At 32.7% G+C, this 19,191-nt stretch overlaps 1 protein-coding gene across 5 annotated transcripts in view; it reads left to right on the top strand.

Annotated features, from left to right (window-relative positions):
• Positions 1-539: 539 nt before the first annotated feature.
• LOC118179836 (uncharacterized) overlaps positions 540-19,191 on the top strand; it is a 94,154-nt gene continuing 75,502 nt past the window's right edge. For 4 of the 5 annotated variants that reach the window (XR_015038259.1, XR_015038258.1, XR_015038260.1 and 1 more), the window contains exons 1-5: positions 540-814; positions 1,244-1,343; positions 1,478-1,516; positions 12,894-12,975; positions 13,170-13,228. Coding sequence is in view for 2 of the 5 variants with exons in the window: in XM_085806806.1 (XP_085662932.1) it covers positions 681-814; positions 1,244-1,343; positions 1,478-1,516; positions 12,894-12,975; positions 13,170-13,228 (414 nt within the window). In the remaining 3 variants the exon portion in view is untranslated. Of the gene's footprint in view, positions 815-1,243; positions 1,344-1,477; positions 1,517-12,893; positions 12,976-13,169; positions 13,229-19,191 lie in introns of those variants that run through there. The other variant, XM_085806807.1, reaches the window with a different exon arrangement.

Raw genomic sequence — 19,191 nt, 5'->3', positions numbered from 1 at the left:
ATTTTCTGATAGGGTACCGGTGTTCGAATACTTTTGTGACCGACTGTACATATTACTTTGTATTCCATGCTAAATACTTTGATACGATGCATTATCCCCCCCCCCCCCAGTATCACATCTACTCAGCATTACCAAACACACTCACTATACACACACCTGTGAGACAGTATTTATTGTAAATGAAGACAGCTTCTTCTCCTTTTAACTACACTCAGGGACACAATCGTATTTTAGGATATTTCCTACTTCTTTTCCTTTTCTTTCTATAGGCCCCCCTTTTTTTTCTTTCCCTCTATTATTTTTTGGGCCATTTATTTTAAATTTTATTTTGTCTCCGCTCTTCTTCCTGGCCTTTCGAACTCGTACGAAATGTATGAAGTTCCTTTTTACTCTCCTCTGAAATACGAAATCGCCCCCTTTCTATATACCAGAGAGTATTATACTTTATACTCCGTGCTATATACCTCTCCTTAACACCTAAGCTTGATTTTTCGCCCATCGGTGCAGAAAGACTTAGCGGGTGCAAAATAAGACATCTGTCTACTTTGTGTGTCTGTTACGTGGCCTGCGTTGTCTTTCGTCACTTTAAGCTTTAGCAGTATTGTGAGTTTCTTTTTAATTTTATAAATAAAAGGGGCAATTAGAAACAAACATTTCTTTTCTGATTGGGTAATCATACAATGGTTGATCCGCTGAGTATTCTTCGTGAATACAATGTAAATAAAAAGCCTATCACGGAGAGAAATAATCAGATTATTTTTGGTGAATATTCATGGCCTAAAACTGTGGAGACAAATTATTTGGAATTATGGCGGTGAGTGGAACATAGTTTCGTAATACATATGTTTTGATTACACTTTTTGGGGAAAGTGCAGAATCAGCCACTGCTTGAATTTCACAAACTTGGTATCCATGTACACATCGACCTATTTTCACTTAAAAAAAATCAGAGAATTTGACAAATTCGGCATTGCTCACCCCGTTGACTTTGTCCATGTACACATCGATGTATTTTCACTCAAAAAGTCAAAGAAAATTGACACAAATGCAATTTTTCTTACTCTTGTAAAAAGCGCCAAATAAGTGGGTGATTCTGCCCTCCACCCCGAACTTCTTGTGAAAGTTTGGAATATTTATGAGTGATAATATTATGTACAGATCTAGTTAGCATTTTTAGAGGTGTGTAAATCATTTCACTTCAAGGGTATGGAAATTTGTTATTTTTTTCCTTTTTTATTTCTAGAAAAAAGGCAGCAATTAAAAAATACTATACTTTAGAAAGTCTCTTATTTTTCTTGAAAAATGCCCACTTATTTCATCCAGAGTATGTGAGAAAAGCTGAGGTATGTTAAAACAAATTCATTTTAACATTACTTTCATTTCTTCTTCTTATTTATTATTTTCTTGTTTATTATACTAATGTATGCTAAGATCATTAATACTTTTAAAAACGGTTTTATGGGAATTATATTTGCAGGCAGAAAACATACCTGCTGTGAGACGACCTGATCGAAAGGTAGTTTAACCTCGTTCTGTGCTTTGAATTAAGAATTCAAGTTAAATATGTCTTTTCTTGTTCTGTTTTTAGAATTATATTTTTTAGTGTAGCACTTATGTAGTAAGGGAAAATTTTGGAACTACTCTGATATGCTCCCTCAAGTCGCCAAATATCTTTGCCGGGAAACTCCACGCTGCCATATTGCTATCTAAATTTTTTGTCTACATTTTGAACTTAAATAATAAAATGTCTCCCTAACATAAGTGCCTAAAATGTCTCCAAAAACACGGTTTTTGCGAATGCAAAAACCACATTTTGAACACACAATTTAAGCTAAAAATTCAAAACAAAAACAAAAAATTTAGATAGCAAAACCGTAAATTTCTAACCAAAATTATTTGACAAGAGTCCATGTACACAGCGATATGTTTTAACTTAAAAAAACATCTACAAATGGCACAATCTAGGCTACGAACTACGCAGACCTCTCTTTAATAAATTAACATAACAACAATAAATTTCAAAGAATACCATGTACACAGCATCCTGTTTAAACTTAAGAAAACATCTACGAATTGCACAACTTAGGCAACAAACGATTCTACGAACTACGCACGCCTCACTTTAATAAATTAACATAACAGCAATAAATTTCAAAGAATACCATGTATACAGCATTCTGTTTCAACTTTAAAAAACATCTACGAATTGCACAATTTAGATGGTACGTACTAATCAACAAAATAAATTTCAAACAATTAAAAAAACAACAATAACGATGAAAATTCATACTAAAAAATCAATGAACATAACATTCTACAAAATAAGAACAAGAATAAAATAACATGCACTTACCATGAATTAATGCTTTTTCAAATAGCAGAAATACCAATTTCGTACCACCTTTAACATGCCTTCACGTAATCACTATCGTATTTATATGACAGCCAGATTCATACTGTGGTTCACAAATAAATAAAATAACAAATAATCACAAATCCCTACTTTTATCATACACAGCCACTAAAAATAATCTCTCAGACCCTCTTTCCACGTCTCCAAATACCCACTGCTCCTCAACAGGATGGCCGTGACAATATTTCCTTTTGCCGAACTTCAATTCAACAACTTCCATCATTTTATTTTTCTCCCCTAGCTTCTCAGACACAGAGCATGACTTTTCAACGTCAACAGGGTTGCCAAACAACACGCAATTGTGCCAAAAACCAGCGCAGAACACATATCGCCACATTTGGTGAAATAAGGGCTTATATCAGAGTTGTACCAAAATTTTCAGTGAATTTTCGTATTGAATATTGGTTTCAAAATTCATTTGCTAAATGCCTTTTTATTAGTAATTAAAAGTTAACTGTTTTATTTAGAATAGATGGTAAAAATATATTTACTGGTGCTCCTTGGTGAAAATTTGTGATTTTTGGTAGTACATGGACACTGAGTTAGTGCAATTCATTGACTTATTCAGTGTGACTTTGTGTAGTGGCTTATTTTTTCAAAAATCGCCACTACACAAATTCAAAATAACAAGTTGAAGAATTGCACAAACTCGATATCCATGTACACATCGACCTATTTTCACATAAAAAACATCAGAGAATTGCACAAACTAATCATGGTGCACTCTCTTGACTTTGTCCATGCATATATCGATCTATATTCACTTAAAAACTTAAAGGAGCAGCCAAAAAAAAAAAAAAAAATATATATATATGTATATATATATAATCTAAATAAGCTACATTTTAAATCAAACAATAAAATAACATAAAAAAGCAAAGTCATCTTAGCACTACATTAAAGGAAATACCCACGTATCTTATTTATGAATTTGGGCGTCCAACATTCGACCATACGCATTTCCTTCCTACAAACAGGACACTTAATAATGGCCACTAAGTAAACCTTCATTTACACACAAGTTAATTATGCTTTTTTCCCTTTCGTTCCAAATTGTGCAGAAACTTCAAATGAATTTGACCACATTCAGCCATTTTACCATGTAAACCACAAAATAACAACGTATTTCTTATCCAAAATCTGATACAAACTTTCCAAATCTTTTCTAATCATTCAAATTGACTACAATCACACAAACAATTATGTCATAATAGGGTTTTCATAACATTGATCTGCTCAGGTTACCACAACAAATTGGTGATAAAGGAAAACGGTTGATCTTTAGATTATGGTAACTTGGCGATTTTTTGGCGAAAATTTGGCGACCAACTCTCCTACAGCAACCCTCTATTTTTTTTTCCCCGCCGCCATTTTGTCCTCACGAAGTAAAGACATGTTTCTTTTCTTTTTATCTACTGAACACTTCTTCCAACAATCTACTAGCCGAATTACACTTATGCTAGAAATTTTATCTAACAAAACTGCTTAATCATGACAAATATTCACTGCAAAATTGGGAAAAAGTGCACAATACCATACTCCTTACGCATTTTTCAAAATAACACATATACATAAACCATGTACACGTCGACTTATTTTTACTTAAAAAAACATCCCAGAATTACACAAAAGGGGCATTGCGCACACTCTTCACTATATCCATGTACACTGCTTTTTTCTCATAAATTAGAAAAATTTCACGAAAATACATGACAATTTTCTGAATCTTAAACCCGGTAAAAAGAACATATATGAAATTACCTGATCGCGAAAAAGTATATACCCTTTCTAAATATGAACATTTCCACGTATAATATAAATAAAATTTCCAAAACTTTTACCTCTAAATCATCCATTATATTATAAATGTCACCAACGAATTCATACCGCAAGCATTACAAATACTTAATGTCAAATATTTAAATTATTTCCATGCACGTTTACTTCAACTAAAACGTATACCAAATTCCTACAAACATAAAATTCACAAAATAACTATCATTTAATTAAAATATCACTAAACCATGTACACGTTGACTTATTTTTACTTAAAAAAAAATCCCAGAATTGCACAAAATTGGCATTGCGCACACTCTTCACCATATCCATGTACACTGCTTTTTTCTCATAAATTAGAAAAATTTCACGAAAATGCATGACAATTTTCTGAATCTTTAAACCCGTTAAAAAGAACATATATGAAATTACCTAATAACAAAAAAGTATATACCCTTTCCAAATATCAACATTTCCACGTATAAAATAAATAAAATATCCAAAAACTTTGGCCTCTAAATTATCTATTATATTATAAACGTCACCAACGAATTCATACTGCAAACATTACAAGTACTTAGTGTCAAATATTTAAATTATTTCCATGCACGTTTACTTCAACTAAAACGTATACCAAATTCCTACAAACATAAAATTCACAAAATAACTATCATTTAATTAAAATATAATTAAATTCAAAAACACTACTTAAAATATAAATAAGCAGATACATTAAAAAAAATTAGCTTACAATCCTAATTACTTTAAACTAAATCATTGCTAATAACAATTTTCCCAATAATACCAAATTACTTTACTTCCACCTTACATTTAGAACAATGCATAAAAATAATATCGTCAAATAATTAAAAGCCCACCAGCGGCCGAGCGGTAAAGTCACTGAACACTGGTAGTTCGGTCCGAGGTTCGAATCCCGCGAACGGGCTGGCTGCTTGGGCGTTTTCGTGGTTTTCCTCATGTGTAATGTGTATACAAGCCAGTTTCCCTTAGAAAGTCCTCCACGAAGGCATCCCTCCTCTTAGGCAGATAGCCCTCGAGGCTCTGCCATAATCACACACACACACAAATAATTAAAAATACTAACTTACCTAATCTTCTTCAGAATCTTGCTTACATGGTGGATACACTTTTATTATGGATTCAATAAAATTATTGAACGATTTTTTCTGCGAATTTTTCCTCCACACTTCCTCCGCTAAATAAAAAGCAATTAAACCTACACTCATGCACCATTCAACCAATTCTTTTGAATTATCACACAAACGCATTAAAAATCTAGAATCCACTTTAGACAGCGCCATACAATCCCAAAATTATTCAACCCTACTTCACACAACACACAATGAAGCTTAATACAAAATAATATACAGCCAGAGATATTTTTCCAAATTCCCCCCTTTTCCGATTAAAGAACCGTAATTCATCCATTAATATCACATGACATATCCCATGGCCTTAGTGCATAAAATTGGGCGTCAGGGGCTTTAGGGCATAAAAATTCTATGTAACTGTATGCCAGTATTGAAAGAAACAATCAATCTGATAAGAAATGGCTGTGACTTGTTTTGAAAATGAGGCGTAAAAGGTTACCAGCGAGGATATTCCATTTGGCATCAGTTTTACCATTTTTGGCGACTTTACATTTTCCCTCACACAAAATAATGCGTAATCGGAACTGAGTACTGCTCACATTATTACCAAAGTCCCAGGTAGTAACCTTTATCGCCTCCAAAATGTCGCCAAACTACCAGTTACCATATTCTAAAGAGCAGCCAGGAAAACAATGAAACAACAAATTGGCGATAAATGAAACAACTTATTGATAATCCAAGGAGCACCTGTAAATCTACTCTAACGTGCACACTCCCTTGACTTTGTCCATGTGCATCTGTTTTCATTTAAAAAAGTCAGAGGAGCAGCCAATTCTACAGTAGAGCCAAACAAAAAATGGTACTTTTCGGTTTCGCCGACGCAAATCTTGCCAAGCAGACTTTATTGCCAACAACACACAGTATACACATAAAAAGTATTAACATATGTTAGTTCTAAGAATTTTTTATTTTGAAGGCATAAACATTTTAATATTGTTAAAAATTTTGTAAACAGACAATAAATTTGTAAAAAAAACATTAAGAATTTATTATGCTTTCATGGTACATATCACGTGACTTTAAGTGATCTCATCTCACGTAAACTACGCTACAAAAATTTAATTCTCTCAGTAATTCTCTACAGTAATTTCAAGTTAAATCTTAATTTGGAGTACAAGTTTAAATGCAAGAATTATTTCAATTCATATGAATAGCTTACTTAGAAATTATATGAAACTGCAGTGCTTTACTTTGCTAGTGCATTCTTATTAGAATTGATGATTTTAAGCCTTGACTTTGCCTTTTCTATATTTTTGCATTCGGGTGAGCGGTGTGGTTGCATCCTGCTTGACTTAATTATTGCAAATGGCCTTAGTGCATAAAATTGGGCGTCAGGGGCTTTAGGGCATAAAAATTCTATGTAACTGTATGCCAGTATTGAAAGAAACAATCAATCTGATAAGAAATGGCTGTGACTTGTTTTGAAAATGAGGCGTAAAAGGTTACCAGCGAGGATATTCCATTTGGCATCAGTTTTACCATTTTTGGCGACTTTACATTTTTTGCATTTGCACCAGCAAAATGGAAAAGTACCCCAAAAATACATAATCTGAATAAACTACATTTAAAATTAAACAAAGAAGTAACATAAAAAAGAAATTTCATCTTAGCATTACACAAAGGAAATTCATCTTAGCACTACACAAAGGAAATATCCACTTACCTTAATTAGAAATTTCCGTACCTTCAATAAACAAAATTCCTTAACAGCATGCAAAAATGTCCTAAAATTATCTGAACTAGAGTCTGTATACTGGCATCGCCACATAAATTCACAAAAATAAGAGCAAAAAATATCCTCCATAGTGTCGGTATCCTCTGACGTTCGACCATATGCATTTCTTTCGTACAAACAGAACACTTATATTGCTACTAAGTAAACCTTCATTTACACACTAGTCAATTAATGCTTTTTTTCCTTTTGTTTCAAATCATACAGAAACTTCAAATTAATCTTACCACATTCAGCCATTTTACCGTGTAAACCATAAAATAACCAAAGTACGGTACAAAGTCTTTAATCCATACCTCAAAGCTATAAACTTTCTGCCCATGTGTAAACACATTAATGCGTTTATGCATGCACATAATACGTTTACGCATGTGCGTTTAATGTATAACGGACTGTATAAGCTAGGCAAAAATTATGTAATTATCTATTTAAGTTAATGTTGCAGATTGCATTGTTCCTTAATCCTCTAATTGGATCTGGCTTATTATTTTTTGCAGACTGTTAGAGCAATTTTATAAAAAGTAAGCTTGAACTTTCGATTATGTCAAAAAGAGTTTCGGATTCTAGAGCTGCCAAAGGATCTACAAAGCAAAAGCATGTTTCGATGTCCTTCAAACAAAAAGTGGAATTGCTGCAAAAAATGGATAAAGGCATATCTTTTGTTTCTCTAACCATTCCGAAATCTGTTTACAGTATGTGAGTACATTAATTTGATTGATTGAATTAAAGGCTTCATAGTCATGGATGAAATGGCCCACTAGTGGCTAAGCGGTAAAGTCGCTGAAGACTATTAGTTAAGTACTGTACTGGAGTACATATACTGTAAGGGAATATGTCACTTTTTTCTTTAAAAATTTTTTCCATCAGACCTGATTTTTATTTTAAAGTTAAGCTGTCAGTCAATAATTATATGAATAATTTTGATAATAGTACAAAAGGTTTTTGGTGCTGATTTTAGTTACACGTAAGTACAGTTATGCATCATGTGCCATCTAAACTGAGATGGTGGTCATTATATAAGTTACTGTTTCCTGTAGATTACTATGAAAGGAATGGGTTTTCATCCACAAAGAACCGAATCGTAAAATGGAAAAAATATATTTCAGGTTATTAAAAGCATCTTGAGTATTGTAAATGCTAGGAATTTACTAGGGGTTTTCTTCTAGAAAGAACCTGTTGGTGACATTACCTGTTTTGTCACCAGGCTTGCAAACAGTAAAGGTATGAGTGATATACGTTTAAGTTTTGAAATGAAACATGATATAATAATGGATATCTAAGTCAAATTTAACATGAACATGATACTTGGTGCATTGAGTGATAAGCATATGCAAGTTTAGCTAAAAATTAGCTGATTAAACGTATTAAGCACACAAGTCAATTTTAGTGTGTTAAACATAACAATTCGTAAAGTTAAGTTCAGTTAGCAGAAAAGCATGGTATTAAACATATAAAGTTAAAAATAAGCTGATTAAAATTTAATGCAATTCAATTCAGGTTGGTAGAAAAGCATGATGTTAAACACCTGTAAGTAAAGATTAGCATAAAAAAGTAAAGTAAATGTTAGTATTATTACTGAAACATATTTCTAATTCTATTATTACAAAGTAGTTTTAAAAGATTTGTATACTTATACCTAGCAATATTGAATTTCTTTTTCCAGATTTTTATGCTGCCCTCCCTCTTTTTTTAAAACCTTATGTCATAAAGTAAATTGCCAGAGATGTATTACCCTAAAACGATATAATCTTTAATTGTGTTTAAAGTTTGGTGAATTCATCTTGCCATTATGAAGATAACTTTTTTTTTTGGTTTTGTTTTTGTAATTTTAACTATTAGAAACTACCTGCTCAATTCTTTGGACTGGATATTTGTACCAGTTGCCAGATAAATGAAATTTGTGAAGTGATTAACGTTCTGATGCACATAATTCCATTGCTTGCCTAAGAATAAATATGTTGCCATTCGTCAGTCATAATTGTTCACTTTGACACGTGCTTCTTAATCAGCGGCATCGGAAACTCCACTAATCTATTGTTTGCTGGGAACATGGTTTCGATGAAGGAGTAATCTTTAAGACATGCACCACTGCAGACAACTTCTTTAATTAAATGAAAGTAATTCCATTTAGTCATTGTTAAAAAATTCATAAAAGATAACATGGTTATCAGCAAAATAATAGTGAATAAGTGAAGAATATATTACACTTGCAAAGGCAAACAAAAAGTGTGATGCTACAACATGCAAAATTATGAACAGCAATGTAAAGAACCAAACACAGCATTAGAGGATGGTTGCTACCTTCGAACATGCAAATCTATTGAATTACCAGGTTTGAATTATTATCTCCATTGTTTGCAGTGTTTACATTTTACCAGGTTCTTTGAGGAAGTGCTTCTTTTACTAATTTTTTAGTTATAAAAATTATTTGTGTGCGCCATATACACAGTTTTCTGTTCTGGGTTTAATCCCAGTATATAAGTACACATGGAATTTGGTGACATTATTATGAGCAGTAAACAAGTCATTTTGGTGTTGGCGACAAATCAAATCGTGCCAAAGCCGTTCTGTATACTAGGAGTTTACCCTGTCCAATTTAGTCTGAGACTTTTTATATCTGCGTTTGGGTTTAAAAAGGTGTTTAAAAGGATTTATTTCTCTGTCTTTTTTTGATGCAGTAGTAACATACATAGTACAGTCAAAAGTCTTTAATCCGGACCTCAAAGCTACAAACTTTCTGCACATGCACACATAATGCATTTATGGTATTATGCGCATGTGCATAATACGTTTATGCATACACATTTAATGTGCAACGGACGGTATAAGCTAAGCAAAAATTATCTAATTATCTATTTCAGTTAATGTTGCAGATTGCGTTGCTCCTTAATCTTCTAATTGGATCCGGCTTATTATTTTTTGCAGACTGTTAGAGCAATTTTATAAAAGTAAACTTGAACTTTCGATTATGTCAAATAGAATTTCCGATGCTGGAGCTGCCAAAGGATCTACAAAGCGAAAGTATGTTTCGACGTCCATCAAACAAAAAGTGGAATTGCTGCAAAAAAGGGATAAAGGCATATCCTTTATTTCTCTGACTATTCCAAAATCTGTTTATAAATTTCATGCTGCTCTGCAGGGGCGGGGGGGGGGAACGTTGCGGCACGCAATGGACTGGAAGTTGATCTGTCAGCACTATCCTTATCTTCAGGGGAGATGTTTTTATTTTATTTGGCTTAAAATTCCTTACTAAATGTAGTGTTTCGTCTCGATGTACTCTGATATGATTTAAATCAAATTTCTCGTCATTATAAATATCACAAATACACATCAAATACTTTTCTGGTTGCAATTTTCTAATTTCAGCTATGCATAATGTATGTTTTACGCATGTGCACATTGAAAGAAATGTTTAATAAAGTAAAATAAATATTAAGCTTTTTTCGTGTAAATTTTGATACCTTTTAGACCGTAATTGCTCTTTATTTCATAAATTAAGGTTTAATATTTTTAATTTTATAATTTCTGCATGCTATCTTGCCAGATTTAAATTGATGGTCTATAACCCGGAAAAACCCCTAATCCGGAATCGCCAAAATCCTGACGAGTCCAGATTAAAGACTTTTTACTATACTTCCTAACCAACATCTAACACGCAAATAAGCCCTTACAAATCTTTTCCCATCATTCAAATTCATCGCAACCACACAGCCAATAATGTCGTGATAGGGTTTCCGTAACATTCAACTACTCAGGTTACCATAAATGAAACAACAACTTTGCGATAAATGAAACAACAACTTACCGATAATCCAAGAGGCACCCTTAACCCTCTGACTGATCATCTTGCGATTTCCACGGACAACTCAAATATAGCAAAATTTGTTCATCCCGTGGTCATATGTTTTTCTTTCTTTATTGAGGAGCGCATCCCGTTTTTCCCCCGTTTAACCATTGAAATAAATTATATACAGTATTAGGCATTTAGTTTACGTTTTGGCCAACAGATATCGTTAGTTGTCCACTAAATTGCGGCATTTAAAGGCACGTGGTATTAGCGCTCACACTTCACTTTTTGCCACTTTTTTCTTAAAGAAATGGCTGCTGAAAACGTTCAGCAATTTTCTCGATTATTTAAGTAAATTATTGAATTATTAATTAGATTCATTATAAATTAAATTTATTGAATCTGGTGCAATGACTGTGAAGTTAGACTTTGCCTGGAACCCTGTTTTGAGTTCTGTCGTACTAAACTGCATTTCTAAGGCATTTTCCCCTCAGTTCTTTATATTTTCTTAAATTTTATACATTTTACTTTTTTCTATTATGCAGTAAATAGAAATTAACTGTAATTCGACTGAAATTTATTCTAAAAAAGAATTTTTTTTGGTGATAACATCTGAAATTGGTTTTTCTGGCAACGTAGTTTCTCATGATAAAAATTTGTATAAAGAATATTTTCTAGAAAGAAAAGGTGCATTTTTCAATTCTCAGTTATATATAGATTTAAAATATGGGGGGGGGGAAGGGAAGTGATTTCGGTTCACAAATTGAGCAGTCAGAGGGTTAAATATACTCTGAGTAGATTATGATCTTTCTTTTTAGTGGTAATTTGTTAATAGAAATAAAGCTCACTGATGGCAAATAGAGGTAGCTGTACCTAATAACTGCTAGTCTTGAGAAAAATATGTCCTCCCCCAGAAACTTCAGGAAATTTAAATTACTAGATTAGAGGAAGACTGCCTACTAAAACAGTTTTCATCATGAGCCAGCATTAAATGCAAGGTACTATAACATTCAGAAAGGGGAAACACACTGGCATTTCTAGGCTAAATGTGGACTTAAAAGCTACAAAGTGTAACATCGTTTTTTGCATTCAAGTTTTATAATAAAATTCTCCCCGCTCCATAATGAAAGACTGACCTCTAGATGTTACTTCTGCCTTTTACCTTTCCCGTAGTGCTTTTTTTTGTTTGATAAAATAACGCCTTCTGTGTCAACATTTGGAAAGGAGACCATGTTGTTTCAGCATTGAATCCATTTATCATTAAGAACAATGACGGAACACAAATTTCGTAATGATCAGGTAAATTTATGAGAGTCTGTTTTAACCATTTTCTAAGAATAAATTAAAAAAAAAAAAAAAAAAAAAAATAGTCACAACTGCTTAAAAAGTTGGTCCAAAGTATCATTTCCTGTTAGTAAAAATGTCTTAACATTATTACAGTGGCATAGGTGTAGGAAATTAAGCACTCTGAGATTGCCATTGTCTTTGGAATAAAAGAGGTAAACTCTGTTTGGACAATTGTTAGAGCCTGGTTACTGTCTTAAGCATAGGCCCTAAGTTTCCAAATTTTGGAGTCCTACAATTACCTTTTTTAGTCTGTGGTGACTTTATTAAATAAAGTATATATGTTCTTAATAATTGCTAAAAGTTTTTTTAACTATAGGAAATTAGCAGGAATAGGAATTGTTATATATTAAATAATGAAGAATTTTCTTAACTGTAACTCGGTAATTGATAATCGTTGAAGAAGTAAAAAATCTGTGTAAGTATAAAAATTATTACTAAGAAATTGCTTAATTTTAATCTTTCTTTTAAACATATGTAGTCCCCCTTTTTTTTGTCAAACTATTTTAGAAATATTGTAAAAATTTAGTTGTAATTAAATTTCTATATTTAAGACTTTATTGTGTTCAGCATAAAGTCTTTCACCAATTTGTTAGTTGTAAATTTTAATGCAATTTTAAAAAATGAAATTATGCAAATTACACACGTTTTTTCTTTCAATATTTATAGGAATTATTAGCATATTTAAATGGGGAAATTAGCACATCAGATGGCATTGATAAAGGAGCTTCGATTGCGATGCCTACAACAGGTAATTATAATTTGAGAGTGAAAAATAAATTTATCTTTGTTTACTTTTAATTTTGAGAAGATTTTTATCTAGAATATGAAATAACAAACTACTACTCATATTATTAATTAAATCAGATTTATTAAAAAAATTAATTTGTGAATCTATGTATGCATCCTTGTAATTATATTAAATTTTTCTCTATGCACTTGTAGTTAAGCGTGTGTATGAAGAACAGAATCAACAGAAAGTTGTTAAAAAACTTAGATACGAGGTAAACAAAAAGTTTTATTTCTTTTATTAAAATAAACTTTTTAAAAATTTTAGTAAAATGAAAATGAGCAACAGGCTCTGCGAAAAAGGGGTAAAATTAGGTAAATATAAATCATAATAAAAATGGCTTTCTCTTTGTTTTGGAATGAATGGTAGAGTCTAAAATGACAGTAAGGCTATTCATTGTTGATGTAATATTTACTGAAATAAGATTCCTTAAAATTGCATTATATGTTTATTGTGTACTTGCATATCCCCCTTTTCCATTAATTTAACCTTTAAAAAAGGGAAACTACATAGTGTATAGTATTTCTAGAGAAGTCTTAAATAATAAATAAAGCACATGTAAGCATGATTGTAAATTATTTATTGTTATTAGACAGAATATCTATTGAGAAATGGCAACAGCTAATTTCCAGATGTCATTCTATTTATTTAATTTTTAAAAATATTCAGATGAAGTACAATTGAATTGTATATCGTTAATGCGATGCGGTAAGAATGTCTGTTATGTTATGTATGTTTATGGATATGTTACCTGTAGGTTATTAAGTTACGAGTACAATTTATCTTTTAATAAATATTTGGTTATCTTTTAAAAATGTCTTATAAGTGATTAATTTAAATACAAAAGGAAGATAACAGAAATAAGAAGCGGGATTATTCTGAAACTAAATCTACACTTAAATAGGTTGAAAGAATTTGAATTTCAAGGTATGTGCATTGATTGATGTAATATATTTATTATAAAATTAAATTTTGGTATTTTTTTATTGTTTTGGAAAAAGAGTTTAATTTTTTTCCCATTTATTTAAATTTTGAAATATATTCAGAACGCCAAACAAACTTATAACATACTAATAACTTTGTTCTACTAAGTTATCTAATTGGAAGTTAATAATAATAGCATATGTATATATATTTGCATTTTAATAAATACGAAAATGTCTATTTTTGGTAAAGCAAAGAAATATGATTTAAGAATATTAGCTGAAGAATTGGGAGAAGATGTAAATGAAAGTCATAAAATGAACAATTTGAAAAAGATAATTTTGGCTATCAAAGAGTATGATGAAGAATATGCCAAAGAATTGTTGAACATTATAATAAATGAAAGAAAAGAAAAAGAAGAAATTGAAGAACATAGGTGAAATGAAGAAATTGAAGAACAAAAACGTCAAGATGAAGAATGCAGGAGAAAAGAAGAATATGAGGAATGAAAATGTAAGTAGAAAAGGGAATTTGAATTGAAAAATTACGTATTGAAGCAGAAAGTAGATCTACAAATTCTGACACCAATGAAAATGCTAGTGGTATGTACATGAATCCAAAGTTAGAGCTTCCTCGTTTCGTAAAAAAATTTAAACCTGATGAGAGTGATATCAGTCTGTATTTAATCATGTTTGAACGTTTGGCTAAACAAGTTGAAATACCAGAAAATACATGTGTTACTCGTCTCATTGGCTTATTGCCATATGACATTGCTCAGTTAATCGCCAGAGAAACTGATGAGATTGCAAACGATTATAAAGAAGTTAAAATGATCTTATTAAAACGGTACAAGATGACACCTGAAAAATTTCGCCAACAATTTGTTATGCATATTATCCCTCTAAGCAGCCAGGGTTTTTGCTAAGAAAGCACAAATTTTCCCAAATTACTATGAGAACAAATTACTTTTTGGATTTTAATGTAAAAACTCTCCTGGTATTTCATACCTGGATTTGTTTTCTTTTGATATATTGCCTTAATTTCTTTGACATATTTTAATATGATATATTTTAATATACATTCTTACAGATATCACAAAAAATATTCTAGGCCGTATATATACGGCCTTGCCACTTAGAGGGTTAAGAGTGTAGGAAACACATGGAAGAATTTTGTGCATGAGTTAAGAAATTTTCTTAATGAATGGGTAATTGGATTTAAAATAGACACTTTTGAGAAACTGAGCGACCTGATTATAGCAGATCGAATAAAACATAAAGTGTCTCCAGAAGTAAAAGATCATTTTATTGACGTCTGGTCTAACTTGATTTCACCAACTGATCTAGTTGAAAAACTAGATGATTATGGTACCTTGAAGTCAACTTTCAACAATAAACAACCGGGTAAAGAAGGGCCTTCCGACAAACGGCACTCCTTTAAAGATGGTCCAGTTGCTACAATCAACGAAAAGAAAGAACTCTACGGTATCACACATTATGAAAAGGTGAACCAAAATACTTCAGTTGTAATATTTACATTATAACATTTCAAAGGAATGTCCGCTGCCCAAACCAGTAGTAATATGCCGAAAATGTAATAAAACAGTTCATAAAGCTAAAAATTGTGGTACTAAAGCTGAAAATAATCATTCAAATGAAAAAAATTATTCTGTTGAGCAAGTGGGCAAAAATTTAAAAGAGAGCAATTGATATTTGAAGAAAGCAAAACTGAATAATTCTGAAGAAGTACAGGCTTTAATTGATTCGGGGAGTTATTGTTGTCTCTTAAGGGCTTCAGTTGCTCAGAAACTTAAACCCAAACTTGTTATGAATGAATTGATGGTTTTGGAAATCAAAGGGTGCCTGCAGTGACTTCTATAGGAATGATTAATCCCGATATCGAAGTTGATAATGTAAAAAATCAAGGCTTAAATATATACCGTGTTTCTGATAATGCACAGCCAGTTGATCTAATCATCGGATGGACATGGCTTGATCTCCCTCATATCACTTATGTCAGAATAGGAAAAAAATTTCACTTCAGATATCGAGAAGATGAACTATTTAGTAACCTCCAAATTGATGAAAAAATAAACCGAGTCTGCCTTAAAGCTCGTGAGGCAAATGAATTAGAGAAAAATACGATCAGTCTTGTCAGTTCTGAAACAGATTTTGCAGATAATGGATTAATTATGATAGAAAATTGTGAAGGTATCGGCTGTTTATTAGAAATTAAAAATGTCGAAACTTGTATACCAATGATTAACATTGGCGATAGAAGTGTTAGTGTGTTGGTAGAGCAATTGTGTTTAAATACTGAAATTTCTGAATTGATCTTGAACCCAGCAAAAAGGAAAAATATTAACAACATAAAAGCTACTATAAGTTTAAGCAAAGTTAAAATTGGCTCGGATCTAGACATTGATCACCAGTAAGAGTTACTGCTTCTTCTGAATGAATACAGAGACTGCTTCGCACTAAATATTTCAGAACTAGGGTGCACAGATCTCATAAAAATGGACATTAAGGAAGTCGAAGGTTCAAAGCCAGTATGTATAAGCCTTATAGAACAAATGCCTCTGAAAGAGCTGCGATCAAAAAAATAGTCCAAGAATGAAAAGAAAATAAAATTGTAACAGAAACGCAATCCCCATATGCTAGTCCTGTCATATTAATAAAGAAAAAGATGGGTGAATACAGAGTAGCTGTTGATTATAGGCGTTTCAATAGCCAAACTATAAAGGATAAATTTTCCCTGCCTAAAATAGATGATTTATTAGAACGATTGTATGAGTGTATTTTGTTTACAATGCTAGATTTAGGACACGGATATATACAGATTCTACTAACTGAAAGTGCAAAATAGAAAACTGCTTTCGTAACACCGGATGAAAGTGGGCAATTTGAAAGAATGATTTTTGGGTTGACTAATACTCCTGCAGAATTTCGACGATTGATGTATCATGCATTATCCACATTATGTAATAAAGAAGTGTTGTGCTACCTTGACAATATAATTGTTCCAGCAAGGACTTTGGAAGAAATGATTCAGAAATTAAGTAAAGTATTTGAAGCACTACGTGCAGCTAAACTAACCCTGAAGTTACCGAAATGAGAATTTGCCAAACAAGAAATATAATATTTAGGGTTTATCATTAATAAAAACTGAATAAAGCTAGGATCAAGAAAAGTTGAAGTAATATCAAAATTCCCAGAACCTAAAAGCATTCATGAAGTTTGACGCTTTCTTGGTTTGACAAGTTTTTTTAGAAGATTTATTCTAAATTATGCCATTAAAGCTGGACCATTGACTCAAATAACTAAGAAAAATCAAACATTCAGATGGGAAGAAAGTCAGCCGAATTCTTTTACAGTGCTGAAAAATGAACGGAGGAATCAGCCAATTTTAGCTTTGTACAACCCTAAGGCTCAAACAGAAGTCCATACTGATGCATGTTCAGGGGGTATTGCTGGCATGTTACTTCAACTCGGAAGTGACGGCAAATGGCATCTTGTCTACTGCGTGAGTAAGAAGACAACGGAAGCTGAAAAGAATTATCACTGGAATAAACTTGAGCTAATGGCAATTGTCTGGACTCTAGATAGACTTTGACAATTCTTACAAGGTATTGAATTTACGGTAGTTACCGACTGCAAAGCATTGATTTATATGAATGCAATGAAATACAGCAATCCCCAAATTGCTCGTTGGAGTATCTTTATTCAAGAATATAATTTTGAAATACACCACAAATCAGGAATTACACTTATGTCCATAAATTAAGGATAATTCGGAGTCACCCGGAAATCGAAACTAAAATAAATATATCACCTGTAAAATCACTACACACATTTTCAAGAATCATATGCAAATTTCAGGAAGTCTCCAGATGACACCGATGGTACGTCACAATGACAAGAGTGTAAGAAAGTGATATATAAGAAATACAGGCAAAGAAGTAAAATTGTTCGCAGGCGCTTTATAAGCATTTCAGTGCAATAACTGAATATTTATGACACAAAGGATGCATTTGGATGATTTTTTACGTGGTAGAATTATCGGCCGTCTGGAATGTGGGCGTACCCAACTGGAAGTATCAGACAAACTTGGAATTGCCCAGAGTGTCATCTCCAGGCTTTGGCAACGATTCCAAGATGATGGTAATGTGAGTAGACATTACAGCACAGGTTGCCCCAGAGTTACAACGCCGAATGAGGACCGGTATTTGGCAGTTACTGCCAAAAGAAACAGGCGGAGCACAGCCTCAGACCTGTCTCGTCAGCTCTTTTCAGCCACTGGTACGACAATTTCAAGGCAGACCTTGTAAAGATGCTTAGGGCAGATTAGTCTATATGCTCGTAGACCTGCCAGATGCATTCCACTTACTGCAACTCACTGTTGCCTGTGGTTAGCCTGGAGTAGAGAGTATGCATTGTGGACACTGCAACAGTGGGCTTGTGTGATGTTTTCCGATGAGTCCAGGTTTAGCTTGCAGTCTGATTCTCGCCGGACTTTCATATGGAGAGCTCCAGGTACCCGTTACCACCAAGAAAACATCATTGAATGACACCGTTACAGTGGTGCAGGAAGGCTCGTTTGGGGTGGAATTCTTCTGGGTTCCAGAACTAACCTGCATGTTCAAATTGGAACCATGGCAAGCCAAATCTATCGGGACGTCATCCTGGAACAACGTGTACGTTTGTTTCGGGGCGCCATGGGCGTACAATTTGTGTTTATGGATGACAACGCACGGTGCAAACATCATAAGCTAATGCCTTCAATCGGAGGATATCACCCGTATGGACTGGCCAGCTTTCTCACCGGACTTGAATCCAGTAGAGTACGTGTGGGACATGCTTGGTCGATGAGTTGCAGCCCGTCAACCTCCTCCTACATGTCTACCGGAACTTCAGAGAGCATTGCTTTTTGAGTGGTGTAATATTCCCCAAGATCAGATTGATAATTTGATACTCAGCATGCCTAGGTGTTGTACGGACTGTATTGCATCGTCTGGGAGACATACAGTGTATTAACAATCATACCAACCATGTAATATTGGATTTTTGTGAATAGGTTTTTTTAATAATATGCTCCAGGGAGAAAAAATCGCTAATTTTTGTAATAATATCAAACATATAGCATCTTTTTTTGCTCTTTATCTTTTGTTTAATAAATAAGCTTTACAAATAAGTCAAATTTGTTTTGCTTCTAACTCTTCCTTTGCCTGATTTTGCATTATCCTTAATTTATGGA

Source organism: Stegodyphus dumicola, chromosome 12 (genome assembly GCF_044657685.1).
Source record: "Stegodyphus dumicola isolate Sdum_Otavi_A_Nest chromosome 12, ASM4465768v1".
Classification (NCBI taxonomy): Eukaryota; Metazoa; Arthropoda; class Arachnida; order Araneae; family Eresidae; genus Stegodyphus; species Stegodyphus dumicola.
The sequence above is the reverse complement of the archived record's forward strand: the minus strand, read 5'-3'. Positions and strand labels throughout refer to the sequence as shown.